We start from the raw sequence: 19714 nt of genomic DNA, 5'->3' as shown, positions 1-19714 counted from the left end.
GGGGGTTTGGGGGTTGATGTAAGGCGAGGCGCGTGAAGCGAGGTTCTGAAGCGGTTTTGTTTTTTTTTTAATCGGAGATAAAGAGTAAACAATGGTATAAAACGGTAACAACTCAAGGAGTTTCCCCCAATCCTGCTCCTGCTCGGCGCGCAGGGCTGCCCGTTGCCCCCAAGTACCATCAAGTAAAAAATAAGAAGCGAAGCCCGCGGCACGGCCGCCTTGCCGGCCCAGTGATCTCCTCCACAGAATTGCAAAAATCAGAGCAGCAACATTCACTTCTGGCTAAAAGTACAGACGAGCAGGACTGAAACGTTTTGGGGAAAACTACAAGCAGCCCCCCAGCCCTGGTCCACCCTCAGGTCCTAGCTTAGCCAACTCGAGCCTGTACATCTAGAAAAGTCTTCAGAACCATGACTTGCAACAGGAAAAAAAAATAAAAAAATTAAGGCATGTATTGTGAGAGTTGACTCAGGGGCAATAAGCAAACCCCCTCCCCCTTTTTGGAAGGCTGTAGGTAAGACTTCAGAGGGGCTTGCAGCACCAAAAGAGGCAGCAAACGCTGGCCTGGTCCCTCGTGACAGCAGAGATAACAAGCGAGAACCTCCTCCTCAGCCTACAGCACCCCACCGCCGAGTCAGAACAGCGGTTTTGTTGTAGCACAATCCAATTCAAAGCCTGGCTGTGGTCCAGAGCGCTCGCAGTAGGGCTGAGGAAAGTCTCTGCTACAGCCCGGATAGCTTGGAGGTGGACCAGAAACCCACCCCTCTCTCCGTGCTCTGAGCAGCTTCTGGAGTGCATCGAGGAGCCGCGCGGAACCTGCGCTGGAACAGTCACCGAGATGGCACCCGGACCCTCCTGCGGGCGGCAGCCAGCCTCATCCAAACTCGTTTCCACCTTGAGTTGATCCTAGTAAAAACCAGTTTGTCACATACAAACACACCTCTGCAAATATCAGTGGGGCTAAGATTGGGTACAACATGGCTTAAAACGAAATCTGTGGCTTTGGTTTTGCCCTAGTAATCGGCTTTCTCCCTTCTGTCGTGCAAAGCCTTTGACTGGTCTGGATTGTGCCCGTTTCAGATTTGCTGGAGGTTTTCTGGGGAAGGGGTATCTTGATTAAAGATCACATGGGAATGTGGAGCTCAACACATCTAGATATTTAAAGACAAGTTCGTGTTTGCTCAAGGCTGACCCACAGCCTTACTCCTCTTCTGTCCACTGGCCACTAGCCACATGGCCGTTAACGCGGTTGGAGCCATTGCTCGAAGTGCTGAAAACTCCTTTTGTGCTGTTGGAAGTCACATCCTCCTCTTCAGAGCTGCTCTCGACATCGCTGCGGTCATCTTTTGATACCTAAACAATTCAAAAGAGATTGGGTAGTGGGAAGGGGAGGAGGGAAGTTGATAAATTAACAGGAAACAGCAGTAAAAAAGGTTGCGTCCACGTGATTAACCAGCCTCGGTCACTTACAATTACCTTCTATATTCCATCTGTAGTAACTTCAAAATTACTAGGAAGAGCCTGTCATCATGTACAGAAAGCAAGAAAGATGTTGAAAAAGGCAGTTGGGAGCTACGAGTTCCATTTTTCAAATGCCCTGTCCATCTGTGGAAGCACTGCACATTTTCGCTCTCACCAGATCAGAGGATGCTGTAGATCTTTGCCTGCTTTTGTCCTCGGAGAGCCTTATTCTAGATTGGTTAAAGGCTGCTTTTCCAAACAACAAATGGGTTTAAAATTGAAAAAATAAATCTTCTCACACCTTTATAATCAGCAAGTATGATGACAAAATGTATGTATATCACCTCTAGAGAACACACTCCAGGGAGTGCCTTTGATATTTTAAAAATTAACCAGCTATATTTATCACATTACTGTTTGCACAAAGCGCCTCCCATTTTCACAGCTTGTGATTCATACACGAGATCCCATTTACGAGCAAAAGTGTGTTCGGACAGCAAGCTGTAGAAAAGAGACAACTATCTAATCCAGCAAAAACCAGTTCAGGTACAGCAGGAGCATCTCAGCCACAGGAATCTAGATCTGCTCTACAGCGTTATGGTTTTAGTTAAAAGATGGGCTGCAAACCCAGCTGAATTCGGTTTGTACGTGGGATTTTGGACCTTTGGAAACCCCTCCAGGCATGGTTCTGGCCAGGAGTCGGCACATGTCGCTGTTAGCTGCTCTCAGAGTGCCACAGGAGGGCAGTGTACCGACACCGCACAGCCAAGCGCACCAGAAGGTGAAGGGAAGGGATCGCAAGCCCGGCCCTAACTGCAAATAAGCACCTTGGTCACTGGCTGGGCGCCAGAGCCATAAACGCACCGGTGCCGAGCTGTGGCTGCGTGAATGGCACATGCTTTACATACCCCAAGGCAGGCTCTCCACACTTCTGGCTGCAACTAATAGCCCTCATTTACTTCACATGCAAGCACTTTGTGGCTAGCATGTTTCCAGGCACTTCGGGACTCGATCCTACTCTGCTTGCTCTGAGTCAGGCTTATGGCTTTCAATCAGTACCAGCCGGGAAGTTTTTCAGCTCCAAGGAAGACGTGGCGGAAAGCCAGGTCAAGTTAATGATCTCCAGGATTGGTTCTGACAGGCCTGTCGGACGTACTGGCTTCTGTGTGTTGCCAAAACTTCTGGTATCTTTCCCCACTCTCCTATATTGGAAGTTCAAAGGGTCACAGGAAGGAAGCAGAAATCCCTCTGTTTCTCCCCATTTTCTGGGGGGCTAGTGACTGCTGTAATCCTTTTCACAAAAAAAGGACTGCCTCTCTGCTGCCCTCTTTCACCCAGCAGATTGTTAACGAGCACTAAAGAGAGATATCGGAGTCTCTGTGGGCCTACGAAAGCAGAAAGGTCAAGGTCATGCAGCCATCTGACAGCAGAAGAACAAACCACCACAGGACACTGCTTAGACCTCAGAGACCTTTGGAAAAATCTGCATTTTGGCGTACCGTCAAAGCCAGCACTGCACAAAACAGGGAGTCAAACATTTTAGGAGAAGGCACTACCCATCCGAAACCCCAAGACCATAGCTTTGCGTTCGTCTCAGCCTAGAAACAGACACAGATGTGTTTCAGTGTAGAAACGGAAGTACAGATCACACTTACATGCAAAGGATGAAACTGTCCAGCTCCAGTCTGGCACAGAGGAAAAGGAGTGAGAAAAGAATGAAGAAGACAAAGCTTAGAGTCCTTTCTCTGGCTGGGTCACCTGGACAGGAGAGAAGCAAGGAAAGGAAAAAAGGTGTAGACCTCAGCTGTAGGAACAGCTGCACAGACAGAAAACAAGCCTTGCAGTAGCAGCTGTGGTGAACAGATGAAAAAAACCATGTGCATGCTCTAAACCATGTCTTCCTCTGATGACGAGCGCCACAAACAGCTACGATATATTCTTCAAGGTTATGTTCCATGTGTAAGGGCAACTAAGAAATCACACAAAATAAAGCAGAGCTATGAAAGAAACTCAGATACATGATAAAAAAGGCATTTTGTGCTAGTAAATCAGTTGTTGCACTCTGGTAGATGGAAGGAAGCGGCTTCTCCTGATGGGTTGGCCAAGTGTCAAATTAGTTCCCAGACTGGCTTTCCCTGTCTCGTGCCCCTTCACTTGAAGTGCACCTTTTGAGCTTGGCAACTTAGGTTGCAGCCAAAAATCAGCATTGTTTGCTCTTAGGGTACCATCTGCTGCTAACGAGTTGCTGTAGTTTCACCCTCATTCTCCCTAAGACCCCAACACAATTAAAATTCGAATACTTACGACTGAAGCTAGACTGGACCCCGGTAACAGCCAGCACACTCCCCAGAATTTCTGATAACCCTTTCTCCTCTGCATGCTGCAGCTCAATGCCTGGCCGTGCACTGGCAGCCAGAAGCCTTTGTCACTGCTAACAAGCGGAAGATGCACAGTCCTCATCGCAACCCAAGAACCAGCAGATGCTGGAAAGCTAGCAGCTAAAAACCAGCCCGTTCAAATTGTTCAAAAAAGAGCTTTCCAATGCTTTAAACTCCAAAAAAGGACTTAACAGATCTGTCATCACCATCACTATTACAACATCTCAGTGTACTGGGTAATGGCATTATTTCCCTGTATGACCAGAACAGAGAGGAAAGCATCCTCGCCTTTGTATATACCTGGCCTCTCAAGTCTGCAGAGCAACCAGGGTGAAAAAACAAACCAACCTGCTCTCCTACAAAACATTTCTGATGCAATTACACTGAGAACTAACACCAGCCCTCACCGAAGGGCTCAGTTCCTCAGGATTCTTTCACAGAGCTTATAGAAAGAGGGCCCAAAACAGTCACCAACAATCTTACCTTTCCCCGCATGAGGGCCTTGTAGGCGATGCGAATGATGAGATAGGACCAGATGATATGCAAGATCTGCAAGATTACCAAAAGGCCATTGAAGAGCCACCATGAAGGATAGGGACCAATCAACTCCCAGCTTTCAAAGAGGGTTGTGTTCAAAATCCTAAAAAGAGATCCAGAAACACATTACAGACCAGTTGTGCTGGTAACATGGCTTCCAGCTCTAAATTAAGATGACTGGCCAGCTGCACACCAGTCTGTACCATTTAAGCATCTGTTGCTTTGCTCCTGTCAGAGCAGCGATGCATCTAGTCTCTTGCCAGAGTTAAGAGACAGACTAAAGCTAATTAGAAACATTTGAATGGAGCAACAAACAGGAGAAGATGCGAACGTTCCGCAGTTTGGTTACACACACAGATCTGCTGCCAATTTCCTTCTCAACAGCATGAACGTTTGTAATAACTTTACAGGAAGTGATGTCAAGCTGCTCCAGTCATCAAAACAACTGTTAACACATTCCTACTCAGGCCGTCTTCGCCCATATTTAAAGATCACAGAAGAATTTTGGTCCCAGTAGGTCTGCCTCCCTGCGTGCTATTCCCTTCTCTCTTATTTTTACAGGTTCCTCCTGCCAAGCTGGAGGACTAGAAACTAGTTCACGGACAAAGCATTGTGCTTTCTTTCATTGCTGCTTTGCTGTTCTCATCGCTGGGAGTTACTGCCAGTACTTAAGTAATTTAATAAACATTTTTGACTTTATGAAGTAGAGATGTGTGGAGAGACCTTTAAAGATGCCACTAATTTCACAGAGCTTTGAACGCTTCGCAGGAAAATAAAAACAAGCCTTTCAAAGAAGAACCCAGGCCCCCCCAAAATACAGTTACAGAAACATCTACCTCCTAGCTGGCTTATCGATGACTTACATGGAACTCCTGAGGTCTGTTGATGTTTTACACTACTAATTAGGGAAGGGAATAGACATGAAGTGAAACAGCCTAAGGTTTGCAATGCCACTGCAAGCTTGCCAGATTTCTGCACAAAGCTGTGGAATTACGTTACAGCCAGTGGAAAATGTATTAAAGATTTACAGGACTGCTGAGCAATAGCATGATGCAAGAGCATCACCTTATGACAGACAACGGCAAGAAAAACAACAACAACTACCTCATCTGTCACTGGAAGGAGACAATGGAAACAAAGGGATTAAAGGCCCTTCCTTATCCAGATTTCTTTGATGCGTTTTCCGGGAAACAAGCAGGAGCTTTAATTGCAACCCTGATACTAAAACATAAATGAAGGGCTGTTTCTGTCTGCCACTAACGCACGCCAGAAGAATAGCCATGCAGGTTGTCCATTGCTCAGGAAAGAAACATATGAAGTAAAATCAAAATTAATTGAGTGATAATCAGCTATAACCAAATTTTCAGTACACTCTTTCAACAGAAACAAGTGGCTAACACCAGAACCACCTCACCAAGCCTACTGGGGTAAAGGGAATCTCATTATACAACGATTAGCTATAAGCCATTTAGCCAGGGTTTTACCTCTCCAGAAACCTCAGACTTATTTTAGGCTCTACATAGTCACGACTCAAGGGTAGGACAAAAGTGCCATAAGAAATCAAAAGCGGCAATGATGACTAAGCCAGATACTCAGAAATTAATTTTACTTCAAGAGACCATGCCTCAGCTGTAACTATTTCCAAAACTTCTCAAGTCAAGAGAAGCAAACAACCCTTTGAGTCGTTCAGATACCAGCTGACTCTGCTCCAGCTAATGAGCATTGTCATCACTTTGCAGTAAGAGGAGAGGGGCCAGCTGTGCGTTAAGATTCTAGTCACTTTTCACACTCTCTCAACTGACTGTTGAGAGGTTTCTTCGTAGTTTTGATTGAAAGTACTGCTCCAAATGCTACTTGGGGTGTCTGCAACTTCAGGCTGCCTTGAGGGGACAGGCTGTACTGCTTGCAAGAAGTCTAGGTACAAAGGCTTTGCTTAAGGGCTTGGAAGGGCTTGGAAGAACAAGCAAGACCTTATACCTCAAGGTGCTTACCAAAAAGGATAAATGCCCAACCGTGTAACAATGAATACGACACCAAAGAGCATGAAGAAGGCATCACACAGACGCTGGTACTTGGCATAATTGGCTAGCTTTGCAGCCTAAAAAAGGAAAGAAATATGAGAGTGTTATTCCCTTCATGCAATCATGTAATTACCAGGCTGTAGAGCTCCAAAACCCTCAAGCCATCACATTTGTAAGGACTTAGGAACATTTAGGGATTATTCTCAGCAGTTATGAGGAAAAGCTGACAAGGCAGGATCAGCAACACAGGTTTTACGGCATATTTAATGCTGTTTTAGCAAGAACAGGAAAGTCAGCTTGCTCCCCTGAGACCACACTAGCGTTAGGTAAAGATCTGAAAGGAAACTCACCTCTAAGAGGAAATCGGATGCATCATGGAGACACAGCACCAGCGTTCCAACCCGCACCATATTATTCATGTAAGAGAACGTAATGAGTCCAATTGTAGCCAAGTGATGGACGAACATGATCAGGAAGTCCTGGAAACAGAAAAAAGAATTCAGACCCTTTGGCTGTCAAACAGATACAGATGTTTAGAGCAGAGCCACCAAACTGACTAACTGGGGTCAGAGGATTACTTCAGTTCAGTTCAGACTCGACTCCACTTTGTATGAAGCACAGCTCATCGCACAACATCTGTCACGATCGCTAGAGGTTCCAGAAAGGTCTCTCCCAGCACCTGTGCTTCTGTAAGGCTGTAATTCTGCGTACAGGAGTACGGCACTCTTTGGCACATACTCGCAAGATCAAGATAAGTATGGCTGCAGAATCCTCTCAAAAGATTGATAGGACAACATATGGTCCTTGTTTTTGGCTCCTTTTGGTTTTGCAGTCATGTTGCTAGTCCTTTCAGCTCTTGGCACAAACCGTAAGCACGCTGTTGTTACTGTTGTCAGCATGTAAAAACCTGCCAGAGCATAGCAGGCATAGAACACAAGATAATCCAACAGCAAGAGCTAGGCCACTCCAGTTAAAAAGTTTTCACAATGCACGTACATTCAAGGCTCTGTTCCAGTTCAGTCCCCTGGGTACAACACTTACACTCCACCTCAGTGTACCTTATCATGAGGGATGTAATACACAGAGCACAAAACTAAATATTACGAACAGATTATATCAGAGATGCTGTTAATCACACTCTTTCTGCATCTACTCTGTATTTTGGAGCTGATATTCCAGTACAGGGAAAAAAAAATAATTCTCTTTTTAAACAGTTAATGCAAGAATTGGGATAATTTGTTACTTTGCAGTTTGTATAACAGACGCAATAAACCATGATTTATTTTGAACTGTTTTCCAACAGCAACAATAAGCCAAATCCTAGAACGCAACGGAATTAGATTCCAGCAATCATGACCAGTCATCATTCTGCTACATACACAGATGAAAAATTACTTTCAAAAAAAGAATGCATTATCGCTTTAGTGTTTGCCATTTTCTCATCCTGCTCAGCAAGGTAATGCTTAGAGCATTTTATTTTCCTTTCTTGCAAGCCTTCTAATTAAATCTTTCTTTTTTATCTCTCAATGATTTGCTGACTGCTTATTAGGAGGTATTGACTGATTCTGTTCTTTTCCCTGGAAGGTGAAAGGGACTCTCGAGGCTATACCAGGTTGCATAGCAGGCTTGCTCCTCCCTTTCCCCCAGGACTGTGTAGTGATTACAGAAGGAGGTAGGCTACACAGAGATGTGAATGAGGAAGAAAATTCAGTTATTACTATGCTTCAGCTCTACTGGCCAAGCACACTCACACTTTCTGTTAGTCTTGTCTATTTAGCAAAGTGGTTAGTGCAATTCTGGTTAATCTCACCTTCCGTTTAATGTCTGTAAACTGAGAAAACATGAGAGACCAATAGAAGGCCAGCTCCAAGATATAGTAATAATAAAGCCTGGATGTTAGAGGCTGGAAAACAAACAAACATAGCACAGTTAGAGGACAAAATACTTCAAAATTTACATTAAAATCCACTTCTTCCTTCCTTCCCATCCCACTCTGTTCCTTCAGAATGCTGAGGCATAAGTTAAAAGATCCAGCATTAAGGTTTAGTAAAAACAAGCTTAAGCAACAGCCATCTTACTATAGGCTTATTCACACAAGCAAACATTTGTGTTTGACAGCAGAATCTTACTCTTTTTGAATAAAGTTCAATGTTTACAAATCATATTGCAGCCTCTTGGATTAGGAAAACCTGGCACTGAACCAAACTGGTTGGCCTCTATACAATCATACTTGCTGCATAATTAAAATAACACTGTAAATAAGTTACTTTTAATAACCTCAGCAGCAAGTAAACACAAAATGAATATGAACTGAGTCTCTTCCATCTGAGGAAACACTGCTGTTAACAAACCTAACCAGGATCTGAAGACACGAAGGGCAAATGCCATCTTTGTACCTACAGAAATGGATGGCCATTCACTAAGGAGAAAGCTTACCAGGTTGCAGCCTGTGCAGCATGCACAGAATGCGAAGCAGACGCATCTAATGAGTTTCAATTTGCTGTCATCAACAAAAATAAGAAATGAAATTGCAAAGATTTGGACCCAGTAAGTGTTTACATCTTACCTGAAAAGGATAGTTGTACCAGCACTGTCGTGTGTCCCAAAACCAGGGTGCCTTAAAGGAAAAAGACAAGTTGTTATTCTGCATTGTTTTGTTGTTGTTATTGTTTTTTAATTCGCTACCATCTAAGGCAATTGACCACTACAATTCTGTTTCACATAAATTGTATCTCCATCCTACCATCCAAGCTAAGTTTATTGTAAGACGTCATAACGATTTAAAATATTCTTTGGGCACCCAAAGGCACACTATAATGCAATGGAAATACAAAGAATAAGCATACAGCGCTAATAATAATGACCCAAAGAGATGAATCTGTATCCCTGCAGGAAGGAAAGAGATTAGCAAGAAAATAAGCAGCTCTGCACACCAAGAAAGCAGGGCTGTGCTGTTCTGGTGTAACACAACAAATAGGTTTCTAATATTTCCATAATGACAGATTTGTTTAGAACCAGGATGTCAAATAAGGGAACACAAAGATGACTATCACCACTAAACTCCCCTTGTTTTAAGCTAGGCGCAAGCACAGAAGGCACGCTGCTAATCAAACCCCTTAAATTTCAGCAGGACAGACAAAATCCACTAGCACATCACACAGAAGAGTAAGGCGGGAGGGGTGTGAAAGATCTACTCACCGTCCAGAGAAACCTGATTCCATAAAAAAATATACTTAAATAAAATGTAAATCTCCACCTGGAAAAGGAAGCAGAAAATGAAATGTATGAAATAGAAATAGTTTCTGGTTAACATTTGTAACAAAAATCGGAACAAACTGTGAAAAAAACAATTCTGACACCTAAAAAGCATTCACCCACCAATTGGTAATCCTCCACTTGTAAATATTTTGTGCAAGGATAAACCTATTTAAGAGTTTTCAAACCAGACTAGTTTGCATCAACAGTCAAGTCCAGAGTGAACATGCATCTTTCATATCAAATCAAGATAACAACAAGAAAAGTCATTGTTATCCAGAAGGTATCCTAATAAATGTATTTGTCCCTCTTACCTTGTGGCTTTAAGTAGACAAAACCATACTGGGGGGAAGAATTAATATGAAGAAAGTTACTGGAAAGGAAAGAAACCAGCACAGGAGAAATAAGTCAGGAAAAAACGTTCAGCTGCTACTACACTAACAGGGGTAACTATAAGCATTCAGAAGGAAACAAAGAACAAAAGAATGAATTGAAATGAAAAGAACAGGAATCCAAGAAGTGTCTATAACATAGTACACACACACCATTGTGCAAGCCATAAGGTCACTCTATTTGGGAAAAATGCTGGTCTACAACGTAAGTGTGCAGACAGCAGACTTGTCTTTGGTATAATTACTGGAGTTGTGCACATGCATATATGCATACACACCCCCGAAGTGTTACTATCTGCATTATGGACCTGGTGGGCTATGAAAAGCTGCTTATCACAGGCAGGAATGACTCCTGTACAGGTGGCCTGGGCTGTGGTGCACATATACAAAGTATTTGAGAATAACCAATCCTAAAAAGCCCTCCTAATCTCTTCCAATTGCCTATACGAGTATCTATCTTCCACCAGCCAACCCCAAGACACTAGTTTAAGTTAGCAGCTGACAATTTCAGTTAGAAAAGAGAACATACAGCTGGAGCTTTAAGATGAAGGCACATCTTGGCCTCTGCACAAACATACATGCTCTCACAAAATTTAGTGAGGGTGGTGGGTTTGTCCTGGTTCCTCCGATGACGAAACCAGCGCTGGATCTTTCGAACATCCCAGTCTAGCTGCTTTGACAAGCCTTCTAACCTTTTTCCATCTGGAGACTGAAGGAAAATGAAACAAGTGTCATTTCTCCTACTTCTCAATCTGCGTGCAGTCTGAAAACCCTTCTGTACTATGACAGAAACGATGCACAGACAAAAAAAACACACTACGAAGGCACTACATACAGACTATTACAGTTTAGAAGCAAGAACCTGTTGCCACAAATTTTCATTCAAGTTTAACCATCAAAAGCCACTAATGACTTAATTATTCAGAACACTTCTGGTTTAGCATTTCCTCATCTATTTCGTCACTTGACAGCACATTACTACACAGAATGCAATTGTTCTGTTTCTTAATTTGGGAGGAGGAGCAACTTTTAAAATGTCCTGCCCTACCTGTTAAAACTTGCACATCAACTCGACCTGTCCAGAATTCAGACAGATCAAAGCTGAACACATTTATGGGTTGTTACTCACTGTGGAGTTTAGGGAAACTTTAAAGTAAGAATTTGGGTTTAACACATCAGATACTAATATATTCCAAAAGGGCATGATGGAGATGGCGTTATTTCCATTATCACTTTTAAATTTATGAATAAAATTACACTTGACAACTGAAATAACTGCACAATGAAGAATGCATCACTCTTCTCCGACTGGAAACTCTACCGGCAGTTTGTTTGTTTGAATAATGACATAAATGGATTTATAAGAGCAAAGTGAACAAAACCTGATAACTACCTCTAAAATGGCCCAGTGGTGAGATAAGCCACGTTAGTTTCAGACCAGTGTCCTTTTAACAAGCTCTGCCAGGGAGCTCTTACAACTGAAAGATGATAAACACATTTTACCACCCGAGTTACATACAAACCCCAAAAGCTATGCAGAATGCTCATTTAATAAAGAGTCACCAGACTGTTGAACTGAAAAGCAGAATAATGTAATCTGATGTTCAGTACTGAAACCACAACTTTCTTGTAATTCCATCGCTGCCAGACCTCTTGCCTCTGTACTAGGCTCAGGTTCGGGCTGCCTGACACTTGTGCACTGGAAGCGAACCTGCCTCAAAGGAGAACGGACAGAGCTTCCGTTTCAGAACAGCAATGACATCTTCCCCCTGCATCAGTGCCACCCTACATTCCGATCCTCCAGATCTTAACAGCACACAAGCGTACTGGTACAGTTAAATGCAGCTCTGTTTTCATAAGCTAGATAAATTTTGCACAGCATGCATCCCCATGGGTTTCCTGAACATTAATTTCAAGGACATCCCCTACATAAAAGTCCTCCCCACAAATGGCATCAAATTATAGGGGCCTTTCAGTTCACATGTCATTCCAAATACTTCAGAACTTTAATGTTCCCACGAGGCAAGTTTTGCTAAGGTTTTTATAGAATTTCCCTTCCATTCACTGAGTGCTTTATCTGCTGCACTCGGAATGGAGTTCAGCATCACCAAATGAGAACATAAAACCTTCCATTTTACTATCTTTAATGAAAATCTATCACACCATCTGGGTTGATTTAACTGTCAATATTCAATAGAGTACAGACAGCGCGCAATTCCGTCGTTCCAAAGTGAAAGAGCACTGTCAGCTCAAGTGAGAGAAAAGACATGAAGCTGATAACAACAGGAATACCTACTGTCAACATTCAACAGCCTGCCATTTGTCAGGGCACGCTTCCATTGACCGAATGGCTTTACTTGTGGAAGCGACTTCCACTGTGACAGCTGTTGAGCAATCGCACAGAGGAGGCAAAAGGAAGATGAAGGCATTCACACCGCTGGCCACCAGACCTCAAGGGAGCAGTGCTTTTCCAATGGAAAGTGAAAGATGCTAGGAAATTGCTTGTTCAACCAACGGTTGCCACCCGTTCCCTTCGTTACAATTTGGACAAAGGGAACTAAAGGAAGAAACCTCTTATCTTTTTAAAAGGCAACAACTTTGATTCAAAAAAGATTCCCCTATGTGCAAAAGCTCAGGTCAGCCATAAAGAGAATTTACGTTCCTACGAGAAGATCTCAGAGGCAAAATAAAATAAGGAAGAGCACACTTGTACATGCACAGTGTGAAACGCACTCTTCACACTAGAGAAGTGGAAGACAAAAAATACCAACATTCATTCCTACAGGCTTCCGTTTCTAGCAGAATTTGCAGTGTGACTCACCTTAGTGATGGATGTAAACACTTTCTCTAAAATTGCATTAGGCTGGGCTCTGTGAGGTCCACTGTCTTGAATGCCAAGGTTTATGGCACAGGGCTTGGCAATAAATCTGAAAGAGTTGCGAACAAAGAGCCACATTAAAACAAGGCATTAGTTTCCCTCCTCTGCCCAAATCACAACAACCCCAACTCATCACAAATTGCAAAACCTATTCAAAAACCTTTTGAAGATCTTCACTCATGTTGCTCAAAGAAACTTCACAGGTAAAGAAACGTTTTTTATTAGTCCAACTGGTAATTGTAGACAGCGCATACAGTACGCACATCTAAAATGAAAAGTTAAACCTTAATGCCCTTGGCTTGCAGGATCAGGATATGTTAGCTCAGAAATAAATAATAGACACTGATGGGAGATCTCTGCAAACAACTGCTAGAGCCCCCGAAGCACCACGAACAAAACGCCTTATTTCCAGACTGCTTCTTGGTGTCGCATGGCTCAGAAAAAAAAGGGAAGTTCAAGTGACACGGTTCCTAAAAGACACAGACGCAGTTCTATTTTTCCCCAAGAGGATAAAAAAAAAAAAAGTGTCTTATTTCCTTAGGAAGAATAGGGAAGATGTACGAAGTTTCTCAGTCCGAGAGCCGAGATCTCAACATCTCAGTCCTGCACGCACCATGTTTTCCCAAAGTTGATCAAGCACTTTGTGAATTTTATAGCACAGACACTCCAAAAACTAAAATGAATATATATGTCTTCAAAACTAAGTAGGTTTTGCTGTACCTTTGTGTCAAGTTGGCCAAGGGATACTATGGAAAATGCACGTGTTACCTGAAAATGTAAATTGTATTCCCTCCTGTCGGTGGGGCAAGAGCTTTCAAGGTACAGCAAATTCAAGAAAAACATCAATTAATTTGAGAGCACGTAAAAAAACTGTTTCTCAAAAACAATTTTGAAAAGGACCCAACATTTGCATCATTAAATCTACTTTGCCTCAAAACAGAGATTGATTCAGAGACAACTTTATTACACATATGTATTCCATTTAGAAGACTAGGAGTGCCATTAAGCAGAAAACGCTGCTTTTTCCAACCATTAAATCTGTTGCCATTTCTCCTTGTGCTTAAAAGAAGAGATTAAAACTCAGCAGGATCATTACCCTAAGTGTTCCAACCGCAACCTTCCTTGGGAGTACACTGTTAATATTCCAGTAACAAATAGCTACGACTGGATCTAAGAACAGACGCAGGTTCTAGGGCTTTCCCCTTGAGAAATTGTGGATCAGCTCATGAGTAATCCTAAAGGAACTCCTCTGCTTTCAGAAAACTCTAAACAAGTACCAGGCACTGTAGCACCAGGTTTCACTGTCCTGCCAGATTTCTTCACATGTCCTGTTCGTTTCAACAGTCGCAGCTAAAGAAAAAAAAAAAAAACACACACACAAAAAAAAGGAAAGGGTGATTTCCTTTCAGCTTGGCTCTTCCCTGCTCTAAAGGCTCACTGCTTCCTCTACAATCTAGACCACCAGCCAGCAATCATCTTAGGATGTTATAAAACACTTGGCTGGACCTTCATAAAAGCGCACATCTCCATACTTTGCTTTCCTGCAGGATACACCATGACAACAGCAAAGGAGCACACGTGTGCAGTCGCAGTATGCCAGATCAATACCTTTATTCCATTTGCTGGAACACAGTGTTTGCAGCTCCATAAAGAAAAAAAAAATCCCAAGCTGGTCTGAAGATACTCGGGCTGGGAAAAGTTTCCTCGTATGTCAGAGAAAACCTGGAAATCTGCAAATCTGCACATTCAATACATTTATTATTCAGGAGACTCTGCTTAAGAGCCAAGAGGAGAATGAATGGTTAAGAAAGCTCACATGATGCACAGAATGTGGCTTTATCTTAGAATTCAAATCCTGAAGCATCAAAGAAAGAAGAAAGAACATCTCCTTAGATAAAGGTACAGAAATGAGTGGAAATAATTCACTTTAGAACCTAACACTTACCAAAAAAAAACCAACAACCAACCAACCAATCAACAACTCTGCAGAAAAGTATTCCCGCGTTGTAAGCTTCCTTCACTAGAAGGCCTTGGGAAAAAATACAGATGTTTCCAGAAATCAGGAAAAAAAAAATCATCAAAAGTAGGCTACAGGCTACAGACACTGCACAGGACTCAAGGAACTCAGTCATCAGGCATGCAGGTGAGCACAGAGCAGAACAAAACCCCCACCAACATTTCTAGGTGCACGGAAGCAAGCAGACATCAATGCAAGCGCACAGGACATGCCACACTAAGGGAGGGCGTCCCAGCCCCAGAAACAGGAAGGAAAAACGATGGCAGCAAGGGATTTCGTTACTTTTAGGGAAGTCTAGCCCAACGCTGTAACGTTGCTTCTCTAACTCGGCAAGTAATGGCTCCGTGCAGTGGAATTGCAAATCCCACTGTACGTCTGTCCGTCTGCAGGGCTTCCTGAGCAGCCACGCGAGGTGTTTTTACCTGGCCGCGACGCGTCTGGCTCACGCTCGGGAGTCCATGCCACTGCCCAGCTGCCTCGGCCAGTTACCACCTTGCAGGTGGAATACGAAGCGAACAATCCACCCTGCTGCCAGTCAGAAATACAACCAGGTGATGTGCCTTTAGGGCTGAGCTAAGGCGACTGTGGTGTTTTACAGTGTTGGCCCCAAAACAGATTTCCAGATGTGCAATTTTTGCAGCGTATCTCATAGGAAAAAAAAAAAAACAAACAACAACTGCACAGCAATAGCAGTTAAGCACCAAAAAACACTGCCCAAAACATAGAATTCCCATTCTTTCCGGAATTCCCATTCTTTCCAGAATTCCCATTCTTGGGGATATTTGAAACTGAACAGCACCACGAGCAACCTGACCTGACTAGAACATTGGTCGTGCTTTGAGGAAAGGACTGAAAAGGTGACCAAGAGGTCCCTTCCAATCTAAATTACTTTATGATACCATAGAAATACTCACTGCAGCAACTATTCCCAAGGTCAAGATCCTGCCACACCCTTGCTGCAAGGAGTTATCATCATTTCACTACTTTTATTAGGGTTTTCTGAACACGTACCTGCGCACTGATGTAAGCCATGCCTACCAACCTATCTGTTTCACCCTGGTTATTAAGACAAACTGGTTTTGACACCAACACCAGTTTTCTAGCACGCAGACTCACGTATAACAAGCACTTCTCGCGCATGTCGTACTTGACAAATCCAGCCTCAGAATCCTCCTTTACGGAACAGTTTGGTTTGTCTGGTAAATCCCTACTACAGTTCTGAAAAGGAAGAACAATCCCCTAAATAATAAGATTTATGAAGTAGGCACATCCTGCAGCTAATGCACTCAAGAGTTCATCTCTTTATAGTCTCTCAGTTTCACTGTGTTAAGATTAAACCTCACTTAAACTGTACCAAATTTTCCAGACAGCACTGACAAAGCAACATCTAAAACCAGTTTATTTTTTCCCCTACCAGAACGAGCACAAGCAGCATATCCTTCCTCAGATGCAGAGAGTAACAAGAATACCTATAAGTGAAAAGGAATTCTGGTGTAAACACAAACACCTTGTACGATCACCAGGCTTTGTGTTTTCCCAGATACCTGGGAACTATTTTACGCCTGCAGTGGGACAAGATGCATAGGAAGAAACCACAGCAAACATAACAGAGAAAAAAAGAAAAAAAACAAGCCACACAAATCTGTAAGCAGAAGTACTTCTTTATCTCGCCTGACCAAAAATCCACCTTCAGCCAAGTCAGGACCTTACCTCACCCTGCAAGTCTTGGCTCATCCCTACAGTCAGGTTTTTAGCACACACTATTCCCAAGTCGAGCCAGCCCAATGAGCATTTTGCCATCATCGTGATGCAAAGGCTAATTTACAGGAGCATTTGCCAACAGAGAAACGTGTGCCAGTGTAACAAGTGTCAGTGTAGCAAAAGCACTTCCTCACACTGAAGATCTACAGCAAACAGACAAAAAGAAATGAAGAGAGGAGCTAAAACAAAAGAGATACAGACATTTATAATTCAAGTTCTGAGCCATCAAGTCCGACTGCCAATTGTGTGTCAAGGAAACCATTTGACTTAATCATCCCCAAGGCCAGAATTGGGGTATCTGCACAAGGCGATTTTATTAGACAAAACTGAAGTTTCAACACCTTCAAGGTGGCAGGAGAAAGAAGAAAGCATTTCTTGAAAAATGTGGCCTTTGTAAATAAACATGCTAGAAACAACCTTGCATTTTGCTTCACAATCTACTTTCACTGGGATACCACCACGGAGACACACTACAGCGTTGACACTGTTAAAGGAAAGAAACAAACCCTCTCAGGAAGCAGCCTGTGGTCTCTAGGTTCTATTGTGCAGGAGGAGCACTTAATTGTTCATTTGAGTCCTCCCTAAACCAACACCGCAAACGGAATTTCACGTACCGGGGCACAGTGCAGACATTATCAGGATAAAATAATTGTTAGTAGGAGGATTGCGTTATTAGGTACAGTGGGATGCACTGTAGCTCTCTGTATGTCTCTTAATCCAGAAAAAAGAAACTTTTGCACTTCTTCCCCAAGCTAAGACACCTGGACTGAGCTAGGGAAGCGAGAAGACCTCCCTACAATACTCCTTCCAGGGGTAGCATCCTGCCTCCCAACTTCTTGCCTTGTCTGCTGGCAACTGCATACATCTGGCCAAGAGGAGCAGCAAGGTGCAAAGCTAAGATGAGGTTTTGGCACTGCCACGTATCTGGGTGTTCCTGGGTCCTCTGCACTGGTTTGAGCTGAACGTAGCTTTCTGAAGTACTTCGAAAGATAAGATGGAGAGGGAAGGAAAAAAAAAGATGCTCAAACTTCTCTCCTACTCTGCTTACCTGCTTCACATTTTTCTCTACAGTTCTCCTGTCTTTTTACTTAGTCCCAGTTCCCTCCTGTTGTTTAATTTCTGAAAGCTCAAAAAAAAAGGTACACTTTTTAAAGAAAACTTGCAAAAAAACACCAACTCAATCCCTGATTGCTTTAATCCTACAGGCCTTTCCACACTCAGAAATACTTCCGCTCTTTTCTTGCAGAAATTTAAGACGAAATCAACCTTTAAAGAACTATCTGAACAGGTACCCAAGGTGTTTTAGTTGGCTTCACCTAACGGTTCTCTTAAGCAAGCTGCTTTCCTAATTAGTGTCTGTCACCCACAGAGCCTGCCCTGCGTACGGCTATAGGAGATATCCATCATGCAAAGGATAAACTCCTGCCTCAGGGGAGAGTTAATACACGCTTATGGATATTCAAACAAATGGGAAACGCTGCATTACACCTGCTTATGGGCAGATATGCTGATCCGCACGCGCTTCCGTCACGCGGGGGGATCCACAGCTTGTTTAATGATACACCAGGCCATGTGAACGAGCCCTATTTCCTCATCCAGGAACTGGGACGGAAAGTACACCGCAGGCAGAGCCCAGCAACGCCAGCAAGCCAAGCTGGACACGAGCATTAAGAAATAAAACCACCTCCTGGGGCTCTCCTCCTCGCCTTACCTCAGCGTCCAGCACCTGAGGAGCCTCTCGGGGCCCAAAGCCACGGGAGAGGGGAGCCTTGGGGGGGGGTCCTGAGTACCCTGACAGCCCCAGGGATGGGTTTTGCCGTTCCCTTTCCACTCAAGGAGATAAAAAAGAAAGCAGGGGGAAGGCTGGAGGCCTCGGAGCTGCCTGAAGGGCGAGGGGGGGGGCCCGAGCCCGGCTGTCCCGGGGCCCTGATCCCGGCTGCCCCCGGGGCCCGTTGCTAAAGGACCCCAGCGGCCTCGCCCCGAGGCAGGAGCTGAAGTCCTGAGGGGAGGACCGGGGGTGGGGGGGGGACCGGGGCTCACCTCTCGAAGAGCAACCGCACGGCGAAGATACCGAGCGCCAACGGGAAGGCGGACAGGACGTGGCCGGCCCGCGGGTACTGCAGCCCGCTGCCCGGAGGGCCCGCTTCCCCGGCCAGGTCCGCCCACGTCACGTTGTGGGGCAGCCAGAACCGCTCGTTCCAGAACCAGGCCCGCAGCGCCGCCGCCGCGGCCGCCGCCATTTTCCGCCGCCGCCTCCCTCCCTCCCGTCACCTCCCCCCGCCCCCCGCCGCTGCCGCCGCCGCCGCCACAGCCGCCACGGCCAGGGGGCGGGGCCTCTCCCCAAGCCCCGCCCCCCTCAAACATGGCGCGTGCGCGGGCCCGGGGCCGCCCCGCCCCGCCCCCGCCGCGGACCGTTAGGCGCCCGCCGCGGCTCGCTGAGGAGAATGGGCGGGAACGGCCCCGCGCCCCGAGGTGGCGCTGGGAGAACAGCCCTCGGGAGAAGCCCTGAAGCACGGGCTCCTCTCAGAGGGGCTCGGTCTCTGCCTCGGGAAGGTGTTGGGTGAGGCAGGACCCGAGGCAGCCTCTGTGGGATCAAATGGCGGTGGATAACCCACCCCCCGATAACCCAGCCTTCCATAAAACCCACTCCATCAACCCCCTCCCGCCGATAAATCCCCCTTCCATGAATCCCCACTCGACAAAAGCCCCCTTCGATAAAGCCCCCCTAGATAACCCCCCTCGATAAGACCCCCAGCTAACCCCACACACACCTCAATAAACCCCTTGGGCAGCATTCCTCACACAGGCTTACAGCCCGCTTCACTCACCTCAAAATCGGGCTCCAAGGCAGGACGGTGCAATTTCTCACATGAAGAGTTTATGGTAAGGTACCACGGATTAGTTTTACTAATAACACCCATGTGTTTAAACATTTAAGGACAAAACACAGAGAGGTATGCTTGTTACCAAAGTTTAAGACAGTCGTAATAGTTTTCAAAACATTCAGAAAATTT

The 19714-nt window shown here is 44.7% G+C and overlaps 1 protein-coding gene across 2 annotated transcripts; it reads right to left on the bottom strand.

The window, feature by feature from the left end:
* Positions 1–43: 43 nt before the first annotated feature.
* CERS5 (ceramide synthase 5) lies at positions 44–19010 on the bottom strand. 2 transcript variants are annotated; one of them, XM_083814083.1, is made up of 11 exons: positions 18741–18981; positions 12866–12971; positions 10623–10753; positions 9967–9994; positions 9596–9653; positions 8964–9014; positions 8208–8300; positions 6748–6876; positions 6368–6474; positions 4323–4479; positions 44–1353 (listed from the first exon to the last, which is right to left on the bottom strand). In XM_083814083.1, exons 3-11 carry the CDS (start codon positions 10702–10704, stop codon positions 1201–1203), a joined length of 858 nt encoding a protein of 285 aa, XP_083670209.1. In that variant the 5' UTR covers positions 10705–10753; positions 12866–12971; positions 18741–18981; the 3' UTR covers positions 44–1200. The 2 variants fall into 2 exon arrangements, with proteins under 2 accessions (XP_083670209.1, XP_083670208.1); XM_083814082.1 differs by lacking the exon at positions 9967–9994 and having other exon boundaries at positions 18741–19010.
* Between the last annotated feature and the right edge of the window lie 704 nt (positions 19011–19714).

Source organism: Anser anser, assembly GCF_964211835.1.
Source record: "Anser anser genome assembly, chromosome: 30".
NCBI classification, from domain to species: Eukaryota; Metazoa; Chordata; class Aves; order Anseriformes; family Anatidae; genus Anser; species Anser anser.
Note: the sequence above shows the minus strand (reverse complement) of the source record. Positions and strands in the feature narration are given on the sequence as shown.

Coding starts and splice junctions, on each gene's coding strand:
- CERS5 (XM_083814082.1), bottom strand. CDS start 18,940: ATGGCGGCGGCCGCGGCGGCGGCGCTGCGGGCCTGGTTCTGGAACGAG. Junction 10,754..12,865: donor TGTTTACATCCATCACTAAG/GTGAGTCACACT, acceptor ATTTTCCTTCAG/TCTCCAGATGGAAAAAGGTT. Junction 9,654..10,622: donor ACTAAATTTTGTGAGAGCAT/GTATGTTTGTGC, acceptor TTCCTTTTCCAG/GTGGAGATTTACATTTTATT.